Source organism: Melampsora larici-populina, assembly GCF_000204055.1.
Source record: "Melampsora larici-populina 98AG31 unplaced genomic scaffold MELLAscaffold_67, whole genome shotgun sequence".
In the NCBI taxonomy this organism is placed as follows: domain Eukaryota; kingdom Fungi; phylum Basidiomycota; class Pucciniomycetes; order Pucciniales; family Melampsoraceae; genus Melampsora; species Melampsora laricis-populina.
Window position 1 is genome coordinate 266338 of NW_006768831.1, and position 22405 is coordinate 288742.

At 41.7% G+C, this 22405-nt stretch overlaps 1 protein-coding gene across 1 annotated transcript; it reads left to right on the forward strand.

The window, feature by feature from the left end:
- Nucleotides 1-982: 982 nt before the first annotated feature.
- MELLADRAFT_94195 (uncharacterized protein) lies at nucleotides 983-6816 on the forward strand (the record flags this gene model as incomplete). Its single annotated transcript, XM_007417035.1, has 8 exons — nucleotides 983-1956; nucleotides 2033-2218; nucleotides 2322-4203; nucleotides 4318-5380; nucleotides 5498-5722; nucleotides 5794-6204; nucleotides 6276-6717; nucleotides 6795-6816. 8 exons carry the CDS (start codon nucleotides 983-985, stop codon nucleotides 6814-6816), a joined length of 5205 nt encoding a protein of 1734 aa, XP_007417097.1.
- Nucleotides 6817-22405: the final 15589 nt, after the last annotated feature.

Sequence of the window (22405 nt, forward strand, 5' to 3'; positions counted from 1 at the left end):
TGATATTAACTTGAGACGTGATATCGACACTGACGGTACAGTGTATTGTTGTGCCTTTGTTCAAACGGAAGACTTTATCCTCTTTTAGGTTGAGCTATCCCCCAATCCACGTCTAACATATATATTTGATAGGTGAATTGTAATGCAAGAATGATGGCATGGATCAGATACGGGATAACGAGTGAGACGAATGCTCATGAATTGGTCATGTTAGTCTACAATAACGAGTCCTGGAGTATTGTATAATCTAATTATAGCTTACAATGATCACGACAATGATTGAGTTCCAGTATTGCTTGCATGCCTTCTCTTCCCAAGAATGTAGATACATACATACCACTTTGCCAGACAGACATAGAAATACGGTTCCAAACGAAATTCACGTCTCAAATGTGCACAATCCGAGCCAACCAGCTCACATGTGGTTTGTGTGCTTTTTGAGCTCTGACCCCAGATGTGCCAAGCTTCATGACTAGTTTGTACCCGTGAGGGTATCAATGCTGTTTCGAAGGCCTCGATGACGCAGACTCATGACGCGCAGCACAGTTGACCCAAACGCGCGTATCATCGATTGTCGGGATGGGAAAGACGAATCAGAAGCTCGAAACTCTTCGCTTTGAACACGTCTGGTCTCTGGTCTTTTCCTTCACGTTGTGATTTCACTTACGAAGCCCTTACAGGCGAAACGAGCTCACATCGACCGGTTGGCAGAGGCACGTCACTTTCAACGTCACCCTCAATGCGCATAACCACCAGGCAGCAGCAGCCTATGTATGGCAGGATATCCAGTCACAGCTCGCCTCTGGTCAACAGATATCTTGGTATACATTCTACCTCACGTACAGGCGATAGGGAGAAGAGTCTTGTGTTACAGCATTTGCGACTGCTGCTCGTCTTAAATCTTTGTGAACCACCCGTGAAGTTACGCGGCACATCCCTCATCACTCGCTTGTCTCAATCCGTTCTTTGAAGATTCTACGCCATGAGTGCAAGGCCACGCTCTGATCAGTCGAGTTCCGAGTTCGACTCAGACTTCGACCATCGCCCCCACAGCACGTTTATTGCTGATGCCATTCGTTTAGCCGCGTCAAGACCATTATTGATCAATCACCCCAACTCGAAGAACAAGCCATCAAGTACTTCTACAGACGCAGGCACTCTGCCCCCCGTGCGTCAATTCACAGCACGCACTACCAGGTCGGGTAGCCTCACCAGCCAAGATGATGATATGGTGACAGAACCTTTAAAAATCAAACGCACTTCTAGTACCTCAGTGGTTGCGCGTAGCTCAACCCACGCCGAGAAGATTCCAACTGCTACAATGATGAACGTAACTGCGTCACACGTCGATCGACAATTCGAGGATACTCTCTATCACACTATCCATCCTTTCGAGACCGAAATTGGTCGAGGACCATCACACATGTCCTCTGTTTCACAAACCATCGCGCGGTTCCCCTCAAACCCTACACGCCCGCGCTTTTCACGAATGAAGTCTGCGCCTACTCTCTCGCGGAATGACTCGGCTGCAGAAACCGCACCTCTACCTCTCCCTGACGAAGACGAGGCAAACTCCAGCGAGACGTCATATTATGGTCAGAGAAGCAACGTGGCAAGCACCCGAAAAAGTCTTAGGATGGCTGGTTCTAGACCTCCTAGCGTATCGCTGTCCTCCCACTCCCGCTCACGTGCTCAAAGCGTCCGAAGTCGTGCGTCTAGTGCCGCAAGCTGTCCTGACGAACGTGATGACCAACCTGTCTCGGGTTATCTCTTCTTACACGAGATACCACCTCTTCCTCCTTTCCCCAAGCCTCCCTCCAAAAGCCGTCCGAAGCCCTCGTGGAAAGACGCTGAACAAAGCAGAAGTGGACTTCCTAATCTGGAACGTGCGCTTTCGGTACGCTCAATGATGAATGAAACGAAGGAGGGAACTTCACCGTTCCAGCCTTCTAAGACGTAAGCTGATCTCCCTCATCAGCCTGTTCTATTTTACCTTTCCATATTTCTGACCAGTCCGGCCGGGTGCTTGTAGTGACACACCATCATTACCATCACCTCAGCACGTGTGGTATTTTCTACGGGTGTTAGTAGGCCTAGAGCTCCGATGGGAGTTTTCGCGTGCCTGGAAACTAACGAGTCTTGATCATATTGAAGGCGATCGTGATGGCAATAATAATAATAATATCATGGGACACTATGCTTTACCAAACGATGATGGGTGAGTAATGAAAATGTCGCCATTGGCAGTCCCATTTCCTCGTGTTTTAAGTTGCAATGATGAGCTTTCCAAGATCTCTTGCTGATTTACTTTTGACATACAGGAGTACTTACAGTCATGATTCCAGCTCCACCACAGAGCCCATGTCTTCGGATCATTTTCCTATCCTACGCTACCTCATTCGGCATTTTCTCCTTACATTTCCCATAATTCGGGACATTGTTTCAGTGGATCCAACTCACATCAATGCCAGCGAATCGAACCAGGAGGATAATGACAATTCTCCTACCATTCCAATATACTGGACCGCTGGAATAATCCCTATTCTGCGACGATTCCAACAAGCCAATCTTAGCACATCGATCGACTTGGGAAGCCGCGGTTTCCTTGAAATCATGGGCGGTGTTCATGTCATGGGTATCATCGAGCGGTTTGTTTCAACCGGTATAAAGATTTTGGACGAGCCCGTCGATCTTAAGCGTGAAAGTTTGCAGCATACTTTGGAATCATCAAGATTGGACCCTTCGTTTCGGGATGCGAGTGCCACCTCTCTGAGTCGTTATGGAGAACAGATGAAAGGTATCGGCAAAGAGTGGCAAAGAATCTCGGCCGGAAGCCACGCAGCTAGCCAACGGGCGGAGATCGGAACCGTGACACCCTCCAACTCTTATCACATTGGTAAAATCTCGCCGCGTGCAGATTCAAGATTAGATCAGTCAAGTCATCGAGACATTGAAGAGTCAAATAATTACGAGCGCGTGGCCAATAAAACCCCTTCGGCGGATCCTGAATATGGCCAGGTGCGATTGGGTCCGCGCGCTTCGAATTCTGATCTCACCACTTGGCTACCAAATGTATTCAATCAAATTGAAGCACCCGCAATGAATCTTTCAGATACTGTAGGTAGCTCTATTCGTCATGAATCCGACAACTTCCGCCATCCGCCCACAGACCAGACTGCTGATGGATCAAAAGAAGAGTCTGAGCCACATTCTATCGCACATCAAATGTATGTTTTAGCACTAGAAGGCTCAGAAACTGATAATATGGGCCGAAAAACCTCGCATTCGCATCAAATGAGTAACTCTCTCAGTCGATTTGGGTCCGGACGTCATCGCGCCATGGCTTCCCCTTCCGAAATGAGTCTTAGGGAAGGGGACGCTTCGGGATATCCTGATAATCCATTAAATGCGCAAGCCGAAAAGAGCTCCGTCGACTCCTTAATATGCTCTCCGAGCGCTCGTGCGAAGTACCAGAGACCGACGCCTGTAGAAGGCTACACTATCCCTGACACCATGCTCTATCCCGATTCGTCGACGCTGCATCTTGATTTGGAGTCATCTCAGAAGCTCCAGGCGCCTCACGTATATGATACATCATCTGCTCATTACCGGAAAAGGTCAGAAAACGCCGGCAGAAGTGATGACAATCTTTTAGATGGCGCCGAGAAAGAACATGTCTCTGGTCAGATACCCGGAGCTAGTGACGTGTCACGAAAGGAGGTTGGGACATCTTCGAGGAAAAGACGGTTTACTTTGCGCTCGATATCACGTTGGATGAACACACCGCCCAAAAGCTCGGAAGATATCGCCAATAAACCAGTGGATATTCCTACCACATCGCGCCTTGCCCCCGCTTCGTCTTCTCACTTGTCAATAAACGCGATGTCTCCAACAATCTCAAGAGACAACACGGACAACTCATCTGAAATGTCTGAAAATCAGCCTCGTCATCGTTTCTATGCTGCCATGGCAGTCCCAGAAACGTTGTATCAAAGTTCATCGAAACAACAATATCGACATGGTGTTGTGCCGAAGGTTCCAAGCAAGCCCGTAAAGAAACAATTACCACCTGTTTGCAAGCAAGGAATAGACTGGCCTTGGGGACATCCTGTGCCTTTTTGGAAAGGCACGCCAATTCACAAAGTCTCTTGGGGTGGCTTTGAAGTGGATGTGGTCGGCTTGCGAAAAACATTCCGGGGACACGTGAGTATCAACCACAGTTTCGGCGCAAAAGTATTCATAAGACTTTCAGTACATACCCTTTTGCGACCTTGAACTGAAAGACAATCTCATTTCCTCCTCTTATACGCTTCGCAGTCATTCTTGATCCGAGTTCGACGGCCGTCACGCATGGATGAATACGTCCTGCGCGATGAGAGCCACTTCAAACGTTACCTCGCGGTCCTAGACAAGGAGTTTCCCAATGCCGTAATAAGAAGGATACCGAGCAGTGATATCAGACCAGAAGATGACGTAATCGACCCAGTTGAAGTAACGGATTTCTTTCTGCGTCCGACACTTGACTTGGGCCGTGTATCTGAGAGGCAAGATCACTCTACCGAAGAAAAAAACGAAACCTACTCAGCTGTTGAAAAACAGGCAACTGGTCCGGCCTGGAGGATCAATGTTCAGCCACCGAGCACTATCAATACCACACGGACTAACGACCAGAATGGGTTTTCCGGCAGACGTACCGGCGAGGATACTAGAATCGATGGATACCAGAAAAGGCTTTCGAGCAATGTAACTCCCACTGGTACAATTCGACGCAGGAATACGCTGGGCTCACTATTTCGAGGGGGTAACCACCATTCCAAATTTTCCCTTGAAACTCCATCAGATCATGGGGTTCAAATGCAAACCGAACCCTCTTACCTCCCCGACAGGATAAAGTTGAATAGAGAATCTACCAGTGCAGGCAAGCCAAACAATTTCAGCACTGGTCTCGCGAGGAAATTGTCCAAAAATTCATCAAAGGCTTCGCATGACGCCCATCGACGAGCATTGAGGGGTTGGCTTCGTGACACGCTTTCGATCAGGATGGTTGGGCATCATCGAGAGACCGCAGCTTTCTTACTCCTGAACAGCATCATACCAAAGGAAATTGACTTACTAGAGATACGGGATAGGGAAGCTGTGGATCGAGATCGCAGAGAACGGAGGATTTTGGTAGCTCAAGGTGCTGCAGAACGCGCGAAATTGATACATGAATGGTGGCGAGAAGTTGTTGAGGAGTTTGTAAGCGGAGATGGATTAAATAACCTCTCGGATGAAATCAGGAAATGCCGCAAGATCGATGAATTGCCGAACAGGTTTCGAAAGTCAATAGAATGGATTCAGATGAATATTGCTCAAGGCATACATGACTTATTAGTCATTGGTGAGCAGTCAGATGTATTTTTCGAAAAGCTCTTGAGCTATAATTCTTCTTTTCCGTGGTTTCTCTTCAAAAACATTCTCAAAATCCCAAAAACAAACTTGATGTGCAAGGCTCTAGTAGAATTGCTGTTCTTTAAAAAGGGTACACTCAATAAAGGCAGAAAAAGTTTGATGCAACGCCTCATCAACATCGCTATTAATGAAGACGAAGAAGACCCCCTCTCCATACAGAAGCGTATACATTCTTGCCGGGCACGTATCCAGAGTTTGACGATGTGCGAAAAACTGATCAAGTTTGCGTATGCCGACCGCGAAACGAAACAACTTTTCCGAACATACGCCGGTTAGTCACATCATTTTTGACTATCTGATTATGACTAATAAAGAACATCTCTCCGGATTCATTTGGAACAGATTCAGAGAGACTCGAGCTGGTGGTAACGATCGTGCGCAGCGCGGAAGAGCCCCGTTTAGACAAATATGACTTGGAGAGGGTCGTGCGAGCCTCGAAGGTATATGCCTCCCTCCTGAGAAAGAACCGCAACCGCATCACGAAGTCGATGACAGAAAACATCAGTGTTCGATTGATTCTGGATCTTAAGTTGTATCTCCGTCTTGTCAGCCAAGAACGCGACACGAAGCAGGTCCAGGAAATCTTCTCCGAAAGCAGCACACTCGAAGCATTTGAGATTCTAGTGACGCCTTTCCTTGAGTTTCTTAAGCGCACTTACAAGATTGGAAATGGACCACAAGCGGTAGATGATTCTCAAAAGTTTATCGAACAGCTTATAACTATATTAACTGCTTTAAGAAACAGGATCCAGGGTTAGCCATCATTGTCATTTTTGCCTCAGACCCCTTTAACTACAAAACACTGATTATAATTGATTCTACAGATCCCCAGAAATCAGTCCGCATCATCGCTCGATTATTGGATCGCCATCAGCAAACCCTTTATGCTTGGATACGATCCATACATACTCATGATTCAATTTTCGAAGAGATCTTTCAGTGGGCTTGGACGGCAATGATGTTTCTCAGACGCGGTCTCTCGGAGCCTGTACTCTTGCCTCAAATCCTTCCAACCACAGGAAATGACGCTCTCAAAAGCGAACTGGACGATCTGGTCCATTGGGAATCTCTGAAACGCAAATTACAATATGAGCACCTGTGCCGCCGATATTCTTCGGACGTGGATGGCGACGATCCAGTGATAGTTGAGGGGGATGGGTTTGGGAAATCCAAGCTAGAGCCTCTTGTGGAAATATCACCGCGACCCCCAAGGCTAGAGCAAATTCCGCGTTGCTTATCAGCCTTCAGGAATGCGATTTCCCAAACGTGAGTCTACCTTTCCCAACTTCGGTTGAGTAGTCGATACATATCAGACGCTGAGTGGATAACACTCTTTTATGAAGGTGTTTTAGGTTCCTTGTGTGAGACAAGCTATCAATATGTGTTCATGCAACTCCTTGGAAGATGTTCCTAGTACAACACCTCTTCATTTGAATGCTCATGGCGAGACCATGAAGGCATCGGATCTACAAATGTTTGAAGTGCAAAACTGAAGCTTGACTTTTTTGATCGGACGTTTGTGATGTGTGTAATAATAAAAGTTCTTGTCGATAAAACCAAGATCTTTCACCACCATTTAATCGCGTTCAATACATTTGTCTTTTTCTTATCTTACCAAACTTGAAGTCCAACTGGGATCCCCTTTTGTGGAAGTTGAGCGCAAGCTAGCATGTTCTATTTGAACCTGATTGTTTTTTCGCCTTCCCTCGAATCCAGATCCCTCGTTTCCTTCATTTCCTTTGATCGCCACTTCAAACTTTGTTTTTATTCAGTAGAAAATCACGGTCTTCCGTATGTTCTTTTATCTTGCTCGCCTTTACCACATCGAAAACAACTCCGTTAGCAACCTCCATAAAATGTATCCATATATGTAACTCATCCACATCGACGACTTTGGCAGGAGCCCTGCGTTTTGATACCATCAATCCGTCTTCGCGGATGCTTGCGCAAAGTTTTGAAAGTCACTTGGAACCCGACTTATCGGGAGGCTTGGGGAAGTATTGGCTGAATAAGAAGCAACCTTCTTTCGGAAAATTGAACATTTGTCTGAGAGCGCTGCCAGACACCATCACAACACGGACATTGGCAAGCGCATAAGAAATGTAGCATAGGATTCGTAAGCCTCCGAGTTCAAGATACGTACCCAAAGCAAGTCAAAGGATATCACAAAAGTTGGAGATATGATTGGGGTTTTCAGCCAGAGTGTGAATGTGTTTGTCCAGGGTCATTCTTTCTTTGGTCAGTTTGTTGTGGAAAACCTGAGTCGTAGGTTGGTACGTGTATTAACCAAGCGGAGTGTCAAAGGAGGAATGACATCCAGGCAAATAGGGTAATGTACGAAAACCTCTAAAGAGGTGCAACAAAGATGACAAATGGCAGTCTCCCCCAAAGAGTCTGTCAATTCAACATTCTGATGCAATTTTCATTTCTCCATCAAGAATTTGTTTGTCAGAAAAATTTCATCTTCATTTTTTGCTAAACTCGTTATCAACAACTTCAGAAAAAAGAAAATCAATAATCTACAAAAATACACTTTCAGTATATCTTTTTCATCAGCAGCGTCATGAAAGTTTCAATAAAAAAAAATCTTTCAGTTGTTTTCATAAAATCTATATAGTTATCTAAATTTCTTTTTCCCGCCCACCACCAAACTTAACAAGTTTGGCCCACCACCCTCTTATAAGTCAGACTAGTGTTAAGTTTCTAAGGGGTGTTGAGATTCAATCAACACAAGCATACATGATCTTGCTCCTAGATTATGCTTATAGCAGATTTCACCCCAATCTTTGCACATATATATACAACAACATATTATTCTTGATGGGTCTTCTTTTCCCCATCAATGAAAAGAAGACTTCTTAGTTGTTATCCTTATCGGACCCAAGATAAGACTGTGAACTTGTTTGTTCTTTTCAACTTAGACCGTATTCCAAGACATTCTCAAGGGGCTTTTCAGTTATATTCTTAAAAATTGTTCTCTTTTTTATACAGTCTAACCCGCGCTGTTGTATACCCGCGCATATGCATATCCAGCCAAAATGCATAGGTTTTGGTCTCCACCACGCTGGTGCGGGCCAAAACAAGATTTTAATTGCATATTGCATGATGCATAGGGTCAAAGCAAAAAAAATTATATCTTGGAAGCGGTATTGCATAGGTCAAACCCAGTGATGTGGTGGTGATACTGACAAAAAGCAACAGCAGTTGTGCTTTGGAATGATCAGCAAAGTGATATCACCCACCTCACACGATCTTCGGCTCCCTTAGATCAATTTGCATCTTTTTTCATCATGTCTGCTACTGAAAACAAGGAATTAGCTCACATAGAGGGCACTGGTACAGCTTCTGGTCTCAAATTGGACAACTCTTTGCAGAAGTATGCCGAGATGCTTGAGTCCGAGCTGTTTTTTGGTAACAAAAAACAAGTGGCAATAACTGATTTCTTCCAACGTGTGACTATATCTAACACTTGATTATCGATAGCCTTCAAAAATACTTCAATTTCTTTCTTTTTGTACATGTCGTACCAAATAAGCACAAGTCCTCAAAAGTTATTGTTTGTTGACTGTTTTTTGTAACACATTGTACTTGATAAAGCATGTTCTTGAAAACAATTGTTTTTGTTTCTTTCTGTACATATCGTACTAAATAGACAACAAATGTCCTCAAAATTAAACACTTTCTTACTGAAGTTTTCCCACCTTCACCCTCTCTTGTCCCATATGGGTGGGGTAATACAATAACCGTACTAATGCATAATTCTATGCAATACACCCCAAAATCTAAATGCATATTTTTATGCATTTTGGGGGTGTAGGTCAAAAAGCATAACCCGTCTAATTGCATAGGAAAGTGAGTCTCCCCAAATTATGCATTAGCGCGGGTTAGACTGTAATGCGGACTGGGGAGCACTCTAGTGGGGTAGCTCAGCGCCCAGTGTGGCCACCCGCAAGTACTCCCAGTCCTTTCCCCTCCTGCACCCCACAACTCAGGCCAAAACATGCTGCAATCCAGGCCTCCGACCGTCATGAGTAGTACACGGAACTTTGCCAAATAAACCCAAACTGATTCCCTACGCAGGCTGTAAGTGTTGCATGAAGTGATTTCACCATATGTATGAGGTGATCATTTTCTCAGTCTAGTTTCAGTTTTGCAACTTATCTCAGGATTTTATGTCATGCCTGTGTTGTAAACTCATGTGGCTTACACGACTGTGGCACAGACTTTCTTGGGCTACTGCTAACAAAACTCTGTCAGATCTTGTTTTCAGATTCCACTTCATTTGTGGGATCTTATCTTCCTTTTCACTTATGTGTTATCCACATATTGTCCATTCACTATATCACGGTCAAATGTCATCCTTTGTAAACTATATCCAATCCTTAAACCATCAATTCAAAACAATCTAGAGCCCTAATGACAACTCAGTGATCCATCCCCTTATAAGGCAGAGACTCTGCTAGAGAAGAGCTACAAGTATATGTAGTGAAGATGTGACCTTATAACAATATTGATGTACAATGCGGATGATATTGGTTATTCCATTCAGGTTGCCATGTTTCTTGTGAGGCAGAACACCTCCTGGACCTTGTGTCTCCCAGGCCATAATTTGATGCTAAAAATGAATGTAGCTCAAGCCTACAATGAGGTTGTGGTGAGATTTAGCCTGCTACGGCAATAACTTTCTGCAGAGAAAAATGGAGATCAATGTGTGTCAGTGTCAAATTATCAAGTTGGCTAAATTGAAAGCTGGCACACAGTGTTGACTAAATGGAATGGGGGAAGGCATAGGCGCAAAAAGGCAAAAAGGGTGGCTAGGTTGACAGACGAGGAAACTAGGAGACCATTCACAAAGGATTGTTGTAAGGATTAAACTTGCGGAGCTCCCTCAGAACTGGTTCATCATCTCTCTTCAGTGTCCGCTCAATTTCTTCTTATGGATTTCTATGGAGTCCCGGAATAGGCATCTAGTAGTATGCACTGCAGCTCCAATAAGCGCAATCTTGAACAAAAACCTGATTGAAAACCTCTGACCTATAAGATGGTACAGAGTAATGATAATCTGATTAGTATATATATTATCAATTGCTAGATAACTGATCTTTGGATCTAAAGAGGACTGTTCTACTTGATCAAAACCACATATAACATATTTTGTCAATAAGCATATAACATCATGCAAAGAAATAAAACTGAAGTTGAAAAGAAAAATCACAAGTGAGTCGAGTGAATTCAGGGATAGCAACTATATGGAGTTAATGATTTTGGTGCATTGGGGCCAATTCACAGCTAATGTATCCTCCTAATTTGAAAATGATTTTAATATTCCTCCTCTTTTTGGTAATCTCATGTATCTCCTAATTCTCTTTCCCTTGTTGATTGAACACTCCAACACTCCCGTTGTTTTCAGTAAAGAAATTGTTGTTTCAAAAATTACGAAAAATTCTTTCTTTCCTCTCAATAATTTTTACAATATTTCCAACTATCAATTCTAGTTATTTTAGGATACAGACCTTAGTTCCTCCAGTTCATTTAAAAATCTCACACTCTTGCTATACACCAAGTTGGACCCCAGGTTAGATTTTTTCATTGCCTGCCCACCTGCCCAAACTTAAATAAGTCCCTCACCAACAGCCTGAGGCTTGAGCAAGGGACTTACCTCAAAAACCCAAATTTTTGCGCGAAAAGCAGGCTGTATTCAGCAAAGAATCTCTACCTCTTAATATTTTTTTGGCTCATTCAAGTCCCTTTCATGCAAAGAGGTAAAATAATGCCCACAAGCCATTACAACGCTCCAACTTTCAGAAGCTCCATTTGTGGACTGGAAGTTCTGCTGCTCAGTGACTTGTGACTTGACTTTGCCCCTTCCTGAGCAGGGAGTGGGTTTGGGGTCTGTATTTCTCAGAAACTGGTGGAAAACTCCAATCTTGGACCACCCAAAAGTGCAAGTTCCCAAAGACATATTGGAGAGCTTCAAGCACTAGCACACATAATGGACTCTTCCTAACAGCCTTTTCTTTTTCATGAGGTGATGTTTATATAGCCACAAAACCAAGAACACAATCAGGGTATTTAAGATTTGATAAGTGGGCTCCAGAAGTGTCAAGAAGTGACATCCAGAAGTGGCTCTAGAGTTTTCTTGAGTGACACTTCTGGAACTTTCTTCATAACTTTGAGAGCCCCATCAAGTGGTGATGCTCATTTGGGCACCAGATTTCCAGAAGACCTCCCTTACCTCACGCCTTTTCATCTTCATTTGCAATCACATTGATAGCACTTAGCGTGATTGGTCAAGATGCAAGAGAGAGAAGGTCTTCTGGTAATCTAGTTAGATTGCTAAGTGAGGACTAATGTCTACTGATCACAAGCGCCTTGGCTATGCTCAACATACATGTCACATATGTGTAAGTACAAGCGTCACTTGGATAGGATTGTAACACACGTGCAAGACCCCTTCCCTTTTATTTCCAATCAAAACCAAAAGGATTCAATCATAAGCCACAAACAGGAAAAAACTACAACATAACAAACAACCATATTTTTGGTTTTATTTTGTCAATTTCCTTTTGATCTTTTTTCCCTTGCAAAGATTTATGCATTTGGTCTTACATATTTGAAAAGTAGACTTCAAAAGATAATGATATAAAGAAAAAGAGGTTATCAAAAGTGAGAGTTCATTTTGGTTTTGTCCAATCGGTCCAAGAGAAATCAACTTCAAATTGTATTGACATTGATTTCAAATCATATCAAGATTGATTTCAAATCTTATGCTGATCATTGTGGTTCAGATATGAAGCAATTAAAGATGTAAAGATGGATCCTATCATTTGGCATTATAAGAACATGTTATGTACATAGTGTTTGAAGAAGTCTGATTCAATGCACACATGAGGGTTAATGGAGTTCAGAAGTTCTCCAGCAGCTTCAGAAATATTCAAAGACTCACTGATGATCATTTTGTTTGAAGTTTCACTAGTGCTGAGTATGGAAAACCCGCTCTTGAAGCCAAACCCTCTCTTGAAGCCAAACCAGCGATTGGTGGTTCTATGAGGTGAGTGTTTTGACTTTTTTGACTGTCATGTTTGAGCAATTCTGGCATGGATGGTAAGCAGCCAATCAACAATAGTGCATCCAGGATTTAAGTTCCTCTAGTGTCAAAAGAATTTAAAGCACCTCAACTTAGACCTTGAGCAACACCAGCACATCAAGAACCTGTTGAATCAAAGCCAACTTTACTGAAAATTGAATCAAAGCCAACTCTACCAGATGTCAAACACAGCAATAAGATCTTTCATGATCTCAAAGACCAACCTGAATCTTCATGTTTCAAAAAAGAAAAAGAAAGAAAAACCTGTGAAAAAAGAAAAAAATGTGAAACGTAAAGCACCTCCACCAAGTGGATTGGGCAAGGGCCAGAAATGAAAACTATCTGAAACAAGTGGAACAGCTCTAGAGGTCAAGGTATGTGTCTTTGTTTATTTGTCTAGTAGTTAACCTTGAACTGAACTTCCACTTCTAGGTTCAGAGTCCACTGAATGTTGGATGGCCCATCAGCCCGGTGTTCGCTTCATCTTCTTTGCCAGATGAGCCTGAGCCTCATGAAAATCTCTGAGTCAAGCAAACCAACATACCAATGGCTGAACACGATGGAAGTGAAGAAGATTCACCAATAAAATCTAATGGAGATGAAGATTCAGAAAAGAGAGATGTGCGTATTTGGGTTGGGTATAAGGTTTGGTTGGAGAAGGAACAAAAGGAAAAAAACATCAAAGTGTGGTCCAATCAAACCAATTGAACCACTTCATAAGAAGGTCTGCAGCACACTGAAAGGTGTCAAGCATCTTCATTCTTTTGTAATTGACCCTTTCAAAACCTCTCCTGAAGAGTTCAAAACTCTTGGAATGATGGAGGTTGATTGATATGTCAGTGGTCTCTCACTCTACCTTACCAATCCCAATCCTCCAAAAGAGCTTTTGTGGATGGCAACTGAAAAAACTGCCAAACAAGCTGGTCCCATTTACAATATTGATGAGGACAAATGGGATACTTTTGTTCAGATCATTCAAGACCTTGGACCATCTCATTACGTCAATCTTCTATTGAAGATCCCTGACCCCTCACTTGTCCAACAAGGCCAAGATGGCATCCAAGCTCAAGAACGGTTCATCAGACAATTTAGAAAAGAACAGATTGACAAGGCAGCATCCCAATCTAGAGATGCCATTGAACTTCCCAGTATGAGGATCAGCAAACAAGCGCTCTGAGCTTGTTGATGCTATAATTGCAAACATTGAGAGGGTGATCATTCTTTCTGCTAAAATCCAGACAATCACCTCAACTATTCTTGTGTTACAACGCAAAAGGCACAGATTTGGGCCAATATTATAGTGAGTAAGCTACCAGCTTCACCTTATATCCAAACATCAAACCAAATATCTGACATTATTGCATTCCTTGTTCCTCCAAATTCAGGATCAACGGGTGGGCTGGCACATTGTCACTTTGATCTTCAATCAAATGAAGAGACTTCATTTGGTATAGAGAACTTGCCAAAGAAGGCTTCCCGCCCACCATTTCAAGAAAACTTGTTTCAGGTGCTCAACAATTTGGTCAGAGAGTCAGAGAATCCATTTGGAAAGGAGGCTTTTAACCCATCAATCTTTGATTGTACAATATAATTGATGCAACCCTCCTACTTTTTCACACCCTGTTCTCAGGAAGCTCATTGAAGGTCACCAGCTCATGTATTCTTTTGATTTGGTCACCTTGTTCACATAGCTTACCTAGTCTATGTACTCTTATTTTGACTACTCCCAAAATTTTCATTTGAAATAAATAAAAATGCTGTAATTTGTACTTAAAGCTTGATAAGTCATGCTTCCATAATGTTTCAAGATTGTGATAGAACAATATAATCAAAGACCACAAAATCCATCACCAAGGAATCTAAACCACCAGGTCACTTTTAGTTGACCAACCGGGTTCCAGAGGTGAAAAAATAAACCAAGTACAATCCGGTGAATACTCCATTCTGCAACCGTCCAAAACCAGTTTTGCAATGGTTTGATCAGGAACGGTTGATCAACCATTGGATCAACCGTTCATCAACCACATTTGGTGCAGCGTTTTCAAAACCGTGATGGATACCAACGGTTCCGCAATGGGTCAAGCTTCAACGGATTCAAAACGGGGTTTCAACCATTTTTGTCGCTGAGCACGCAAGCCACGGGGCTTACCCCGATTCAATGAAAGGTCTTTGACTTTCTCACCTTGAGAAAAAAGCTAAAAACCAAATCAAGACATCTGTTACTAATTACCATCATCATCAAAAACGAATCAAGTGAAGAAAATTACACAACCAACTTGGCTTTCTCAACCTTTTCAATTCTCAAAAAGCAGTTTCAATCAGTCAACTCATAAACAACTTGAAGTTCACCAATTTCTCAGTACCATTCATCATCATCATCACCATGTCTAATTCCACTAACCCTTTTCAACTTCATATCTCACTAATCTCATCATTTTGATTCTCACTTCTGCATAACAGATTATCGATCCACTCGGTCAAACTTATCCATCTCCTTATAATCATTTTGCTAATGCTTTGATTTCTTCATCATTTGATCCTTCACTTCAATCTAATCGACCACCTTCAAGTTATCATTCAACAAATCCTTTGCCTACTCCTTCTCAATGCAACTCTCATCAACACTTACCTTTTGATTCAGATCAGCTGAATTATGTAATGACCACATACTAGTCAAAGTAAACGTAGCCCTGGTCATCTTCAGTTCGCTTTCTTATCAGACCGATCACGCGACTGGTGTATCAGATTCAACTCGTGCTATGTATATACATCTCTATTCATCCTATATCTAAATCTTATCAAGACTCCAAACGGGACTTTATCACATATAGACATATAGCTTGCATTAGCAACCAATCAAATTGTCTACATAGCTTCTCAATTGACCATCCAATTTGAAACCACCTGCTTCTTCTCTTCACTGATTTACTTAAACAATTATCCAGTTCTGTATTGTCTATCCATGTATCTTCAACTAAGTTTACTAATTGCAATTTAACCAATATATGTGCTCTAGTCTAAACCTTTGCTCCTCGCAGGATCCATACAATAAAAAACTGAGCCACCTGACCGCACAGAATCAACCTAACTCAAGGACTGGGTATTTTCCGCTCAACATCGGGTTTTTCTCTGAGTGAACCCGGCTGAAAAACCGGGGAAAAACCCCCGTTGCAGCACGGTTGGGAGGGACTCGTTCCAAACAGGTTCTTCACCAGTCAAGGGAAAACCGTTAATCAACCGGGGCAAAATCCGGTTCAAGAACTGGAATAGTGACCTGGTGGTGTACTTCAAACCTTCTTGGACTTTCATTTTAAGACAATTCAAGTCCTTAAATTCAATCAACTCGTTGCTATCATAAAACCCTTTTGATTGGAACCTTGTGTTGCTTTCATTACAAAACAAAAACAATGGAGTACAAAATGACTTCCTTTTGACCTTTTGACCAATTCAATTAACTGATGAAACACTGGGTCTCGAACCAATTGATCCAAGTGTTCAAGTACCAGGTCATTTCAATCTCAAGTTCACATTTTGACAAACACTAAAAACTTGATTTGTTTTTCTTTCAGAAAAAGAACACCAAATCAATCACCATCTTATAATCCAACACAGCACATTTTAACCAATTTGAAAAACCCTCATCCTGCATGCCCATTTTCAAAACCAGTGAATGCAGAAGAAGTAATAGATCATTTCAGCCTGAGACTCTAAGTTGTGGCAGATGACTGGTAGTTCAGAGCTGAATGGTACTTATGTAAGAATTTGAAACTGTGACAGGAACCTTTGACAAAGGTACAACAAAACAATTCAGCTATTGTGTTGACAAGACACAAGCTGAAGACTTAGACAATGGAGTACAAAAACTCAACAGACCTGAACAAAGAGTAAGATATAACACTAATGATGTAACATTGAAATAAAAGACAAAGAGAGTTATTGATTTAATAACAAAGTTCAAAAGAAAAAGACAACAGAAATAAGACCTTACCTTTAGAATCTTTTTCTTCGATGAGGGAACAAGATTCTGAAGGTGGAAAGAAGAACACATATATAAATGATTAACATGTATAACAAAACAGATCACTCAAAACAAAATACATCCACATACACCCTTTACTACTCCTTCAACTTACTCCGACCACTGAATCAGTTTACATTGATGACCAATAAACTTTTCACTATTTGCTCTTCTTCACACAATAGCCATTGAGATGAATTAAGTTGAATTGACTTTTAGTGAAAACACTTTATGAATATACTTGACGACAAGTTCTTGACAGAATCAATTTATTCCAACAACTTACAAAATGTAATTATATCAAGGTTTAGACAATAATTATTGAAACTTGAGGGAGATTGTTTTTCAATTCTTTGTAAGTAAGTAAAAAAGGTTGTTATTTATAGTTGTCTTAGGTGCAGAATGTGTTCTGCTGCCAGAAGCTTATTGGAGTACAGCTACTTAATAGCCTTCCAAGGTGAATACAAAGGGATTCGTAGTTATTTGTTAGGTGACGCTTTAGCGTTAGTTTGATGAATGTATCATCAAAATCAAAACAATATACTATTTACAATATCAATTCAATAGTAAGGAAACCATTGATTGATAAAGAGATAGTGACTCAAAGGAAAAAGGGTATCCATGATATGAAAGAAGATGTGATAAAGGAATCTAAGTAAATGATAAGAATTCTAAATAAGTCTTCTTTCAAATGAAAGATAAAGGAAGATGGATTTTGTTATAAAATATTAATTCAAGGATCAGCTGGGGTAATAGTGGTATGGTATGATATTAAGATTGTTTTCTTCTTTTTGGATGCATGGAATCCTTGTTTATATATTTGAGTGAGTCATTTGTTCCAAGCTAGACTGTCAGGTTTTTCCTGGATGCTGTCATCAGGTTTCTTATCTGGTACGCTGAAACCAGTAACAGGTACTCCCTCTGTTGGATCACTGTCACACCTTGACAATGGGGTCTTAGCTCCTTTGAGCTATGTTTCCATTGACCAGTGTATTCTTGTACACTAGATCTGTTGTTCTGACAATGGGAGTATTGAGAATACTCCTCATGGCTGACATATTATTATAAAGTGATTTTGAAACCAATCTAAAGATTTAGAATCCACTGAATAAAATTGGAATCTGTTACTTATTCCAAACTTGATGATTTTTTGGTTGATTTGATTTTGATTTTTTAGGATTCTAGAACTTATAATGCTGAAGGTAGTAATTATGTTAAATTGTCTAATGCAGCTAGTTTGTTTTGGATTGTTTTTTAACTAAAATTGGTTAATTTTTTTATAGTTGGAAAAAGCTACAAAAGAAAGTGTATAAAGAGGTATACAATTAAACTGGATGAAGAAGATGAATCATAATCAAAGCTCTTTCTTTAGATTATAAGTCAATTTTTTCTATTCTCATTTTCTTTGTCCTCAGTTGTAATTGATGAAAAAAATCTTAGGAAACAAAACGTGGAAGTTTCTTCTTTTGTAGACCAACTTACAAAATGTATATATATCATTCATTGAATTTTGCTTGTAAAGATAATCACCATTACAAAAACAAGAAATTAAGAATAATTGAAGTTGTCAGATTCAATTAACAATTTAATATACCACTCAACTTTGTACATGACCAAAGGCCAAAGAAAGACATCAGAATCTACAATCAATTTTTATCAACTCTTTTGAAAGTCTTCCCAGTTGAATAGAACTAGTAAAAATCACTTCACACAATATCTTCAAAGGAAAAATTCAAAGATGAAATAGATTGAGATATGTATATAGTTGTTATTGAAGTTAGATTCATGATGGAAAATTGTGATTTGTATTCAATTTGTTGTCTGGTTGCTTGTGTTACTGTTTGATTACAGATAAACCAAGCCCTCATAAAGGCTATGTATCAAACATGGTGTTAATACATCTTCAGCTGTAGTATAAATAATCTCAGCTTCTTCTTCAGAAGTAAGATCACTAATTAGTGCTTGTGTCCAACGTAAGCAACTCTTTATGACTGAGAAAGCCTTCTTGGTGGGGGCTGTATGGGGCAAGGAAAAGTAATTGCACACCAAATTGTTCACACAGATCCTTGATCTCACCACCATGGTGGATCAGAGTGTTATCGAGTACAAGACAGCTATTGACCTTGGGCCACGGTTTCATCATTGGTTGCTAAGTTATGAATGAATGTGAAAAACAACATATTAGTTAAGAAGTGAGATTGAGGTGTGAGAATGATAGTTTTGAGTCTTCTTACCAGATTATTCTCAAGATAGGATTCAAAGTCCACTCTCTTAAAAGACCCCTCTTTGACCTGAAGAGCAATACTCCCTTCCAGCGAGATTGCTGGCAGTACAGTGAATTGAGTGGAGTTGGTAACGTCTTTGGAGTCGCTCAGTCTGTTGATCTCAAATAGATTGGGCATACCAACGATACAGCCAGCACTTGGCTATAGCACTCTCATCTACCTACAATGATGAGATTGTAAGCTGGATGGATTGAGACTAGGATAAAGAAACAGACAGACTTACCAAGGAATACCAGACATTCTGGTCTAATTCCACCAACTTCATAAAGGTATTCACCATGGCAGATCGGTGAATGGTTAGGATGTACTGTTCTTGCAACCTTCCGAGTGAGGACCAGACAGTCTCAGATTTCAATCACAAGTGCAGAGATTGAAATCAGGGCTCCTGTCCGAGCCTCAAGACGCTCAGCAATCTTGTCCAGATACAATGTTGGGTCATCTTTGAGCATTTCTGTAATGAATCCTCATTGGCCTGCTGAGAGTATGTTTGAAGCGCCTTGGCCTTTGTAGAACTGAGGATTGGCTAAAACTGGGTTGGTGGTGATATACAGTTGTGTCCATCTCATCGAATGATGAGAGAGTCATAGCTGGAAAGGTCTGAAATGGATTCTAGTTGAAGGCTGTGTGAACGTCTGACCTGTCAGGCAGTTGGTCATATCAGACATCATTGTGGTGCTGTACCAAACCCATGCCTCACCGTACAGAGGACTCTCAGATTCCATGAAGCAGAGGATTTTCTATCTTGAGGTGTACTGCGGTGATCTTGATGTCAGGGGAGTATTTGATGTAGCCCATTGGATAGATAAGGAAGAGAAATTATGAGAAATGAATCAAGATCCGTGGTGGAAGTGTTTGACAGTGGATGGTTTCGTGAGGCTGGATGTGAGCAATAGCAGCCCTGTGCAAAGCGACTAACCAGAGCAGGCTGTGGGGCGCTGGCCAGTACAACCAACACCGTAGACATATCCAATTACAGATCTGTCAACGCAGTCACATTGCAATTTTCAATTTCCTCAAACCAATGTCCTGTGTATTGTGATCTCCTAGAATGAAATGAACGGTCACCAGGGTTTTACATAGTTGATCACCTTCATTGTCCTACTGAATGATGACCAAGTTTGAAGATGTCCAAGTGATTCAAGATCTAGCCAATTTCTTTGAGGTATATCTTGACTGTCAGAAGTAGATGAAAGGTCAAGAGAAGGAGATCCAGTCTGACTGTTTTGATCATATTGAGTAATTTCTTCCCTATCAATGTCAGGAAGAAAAAGAGGTGATTTTGAGGTTTTTGAAATCAATTGTATTTTCTTTATACATTTAGTTTATCATCTTCAATTTAAGAAAACTCAAAGCTTGTTTGATGAGTGATTTCCTTTACATAGAACTCTCTTCCTAGTCTATCAATTTCTTTAATCCAAACATTGGGTAAAGAACACTCTAGCAATGAAGGTGGATCATCAGTTTGTGAAGTTTGTAATAAATTAATTCCAACAAATTGAAAAAGTCAAGGTAGCCAAGGTCTTGATGACTGATTTGGCTCCTTGAGGTTAAGACTTTTTTGTTTACTGCTTTGTTCATTGGATGGACTCAACGGGCTTCTGGGTCTCTTTAAATTGTCATTTGAGTCAAAAAAAAGCCCACCCAGAAGAAAAATTCAATCAGATAATGATTTCAACACAAACAGATATAGTAGATAGCCATTGAGAAGGTACTCGGTAAGCCCTTTCATTGTGTGACACACAGGCATATTCAAATACATGCAAAATGCCTGTACATCATGTGAAATGACCAGCAGCGGGCCAATTTTGCAGGCCAGCCAGATGGTTTGCACAAGGCTTTGATTTCTCTGGCCAGCAGACCCAGCTTTGGGTAAAACTCATAACGGGGCCAATTTTGTGCTTTTCAAATAAAAAAAAATAAAAAATACAGCAGTATATACTTATAAAATATCACTTTTTCTTCCAGAGTACTGATAGAGGCAACACTGCCATAATTACTTTACCAGTACCGGTAAAGTAACGTTATCGTAACTTTTTTTTCAGTATTGTATTGTTGGTATCAGTATTGCAGCCACTGATATGTTACTGCCCGACCCTCCTGGCAGTATTGTGGATGGTGGTACTTTACTGAGTATCGTATTGCCCCCCGAGTACAATACCGGAATCAGCCTGAGCCCCGAGACCGACACCCCGAGGGTTCCCCGAGACCCGAACCCTCGGGGTGCGGGTTCGGTCACCTTTTTTGGGACCCCAGTACATCGGGGGCCCCGTAGGGTTCGGGGGCGGGGGGGGCTAGTCCTCAAACCCCCGATCTTATCCGCGGGGACCCCCGGCTTCCCGCGGGTTCTAGGCATTTGGGTTAGGGGTCGGGGGGCCTTCTGGAAGCCGGGTTTTGATCGGTTCGGGTAGGGTTTGGGCGCGGGGGAGCCTACTGGATATCGGTTCGGGGTGCGGGCAGGCCATTACCCGCGTTTTTCGGGTCGGGGCTCAGGCTGATACCGGAATGGGCCCAGGGAAGTATCAAGTATACAATCTCTATTGTTTGTATGTCTGGAAGTGCAATACTACAATACAGTATCAGTATCCGATTGGTATCATGACAAGATAAATTACTGGGTCCTGGGCGACATAGTATTGTCACCGCGATACTTTATGTTGTAGTCTGTTCTCATGCCTACGTGGCACGACCGCGGCGCATTCCCAATCGGTCTTCTATAAGAGCCGGCAGTCAGCATCAGCTCCAGTTCCACATCTTTCTCTTGTGGAACTCAGAGCTCTAGCAGCTGAGCTTGTCTCTTATACTTTACTGAGTATCATATTGTGCTTACAGATACGTCACTGAGAATCGGATTCCTCAGTATCGTAGAACCGTTACTTTACTGAGTATTGTCGATACGATACCAGTATTGTAATTGTGGCAGTGTTGATAGAGGAGAGCTAATGAACAAAAAAACAGCATATACACCACAAGGAAACTCAGATACATCCAGGATGTCCTCTTTGTGTGCAGAGGGCAAGACTTCCTGACACGGTCTCCTGCAAGGAGTCCACCGGATTTCCCCCTCAGACACCGTCACAGCGCATTCCAAAATGTGTTTTGACTGAGGACACCGCCATAAGGATGACATGAGGATGACCCACCTCAGGGTCATCTCAGATGCCATCCCAATGTCTTGATGTAGGACAGTTGGGACATCCTCCTGCAACAAGGTGTCTTTGTGGTGTAGAAGTGTTTTTTAATGCTTTTTGCTCATTTACAAAAACAAAAGCAAAAGACAACTGTCCAAGGTTTATAGGACCGGCTGTAGATAACAATTCGTTTTATAGTGTCATGTTTTTGATATTCAAGATCACAGTTCAGAAGAGAAATCCAATATTCTGATGTCCTAAATTGAGGCCCAATACAAATCAACAAGACAAAGAGAAGGGGTAAGAATGGGTATGTATATTCTTTTGCTCTCTAGTGTACTTACAAAATAAATAGTTTGAGGGAAATTGGCAAACTTCTGGCAACCCCATTCGGCATGAGACTTGTGATTCTGAACGAGTCTCAAGGCTTGATTAT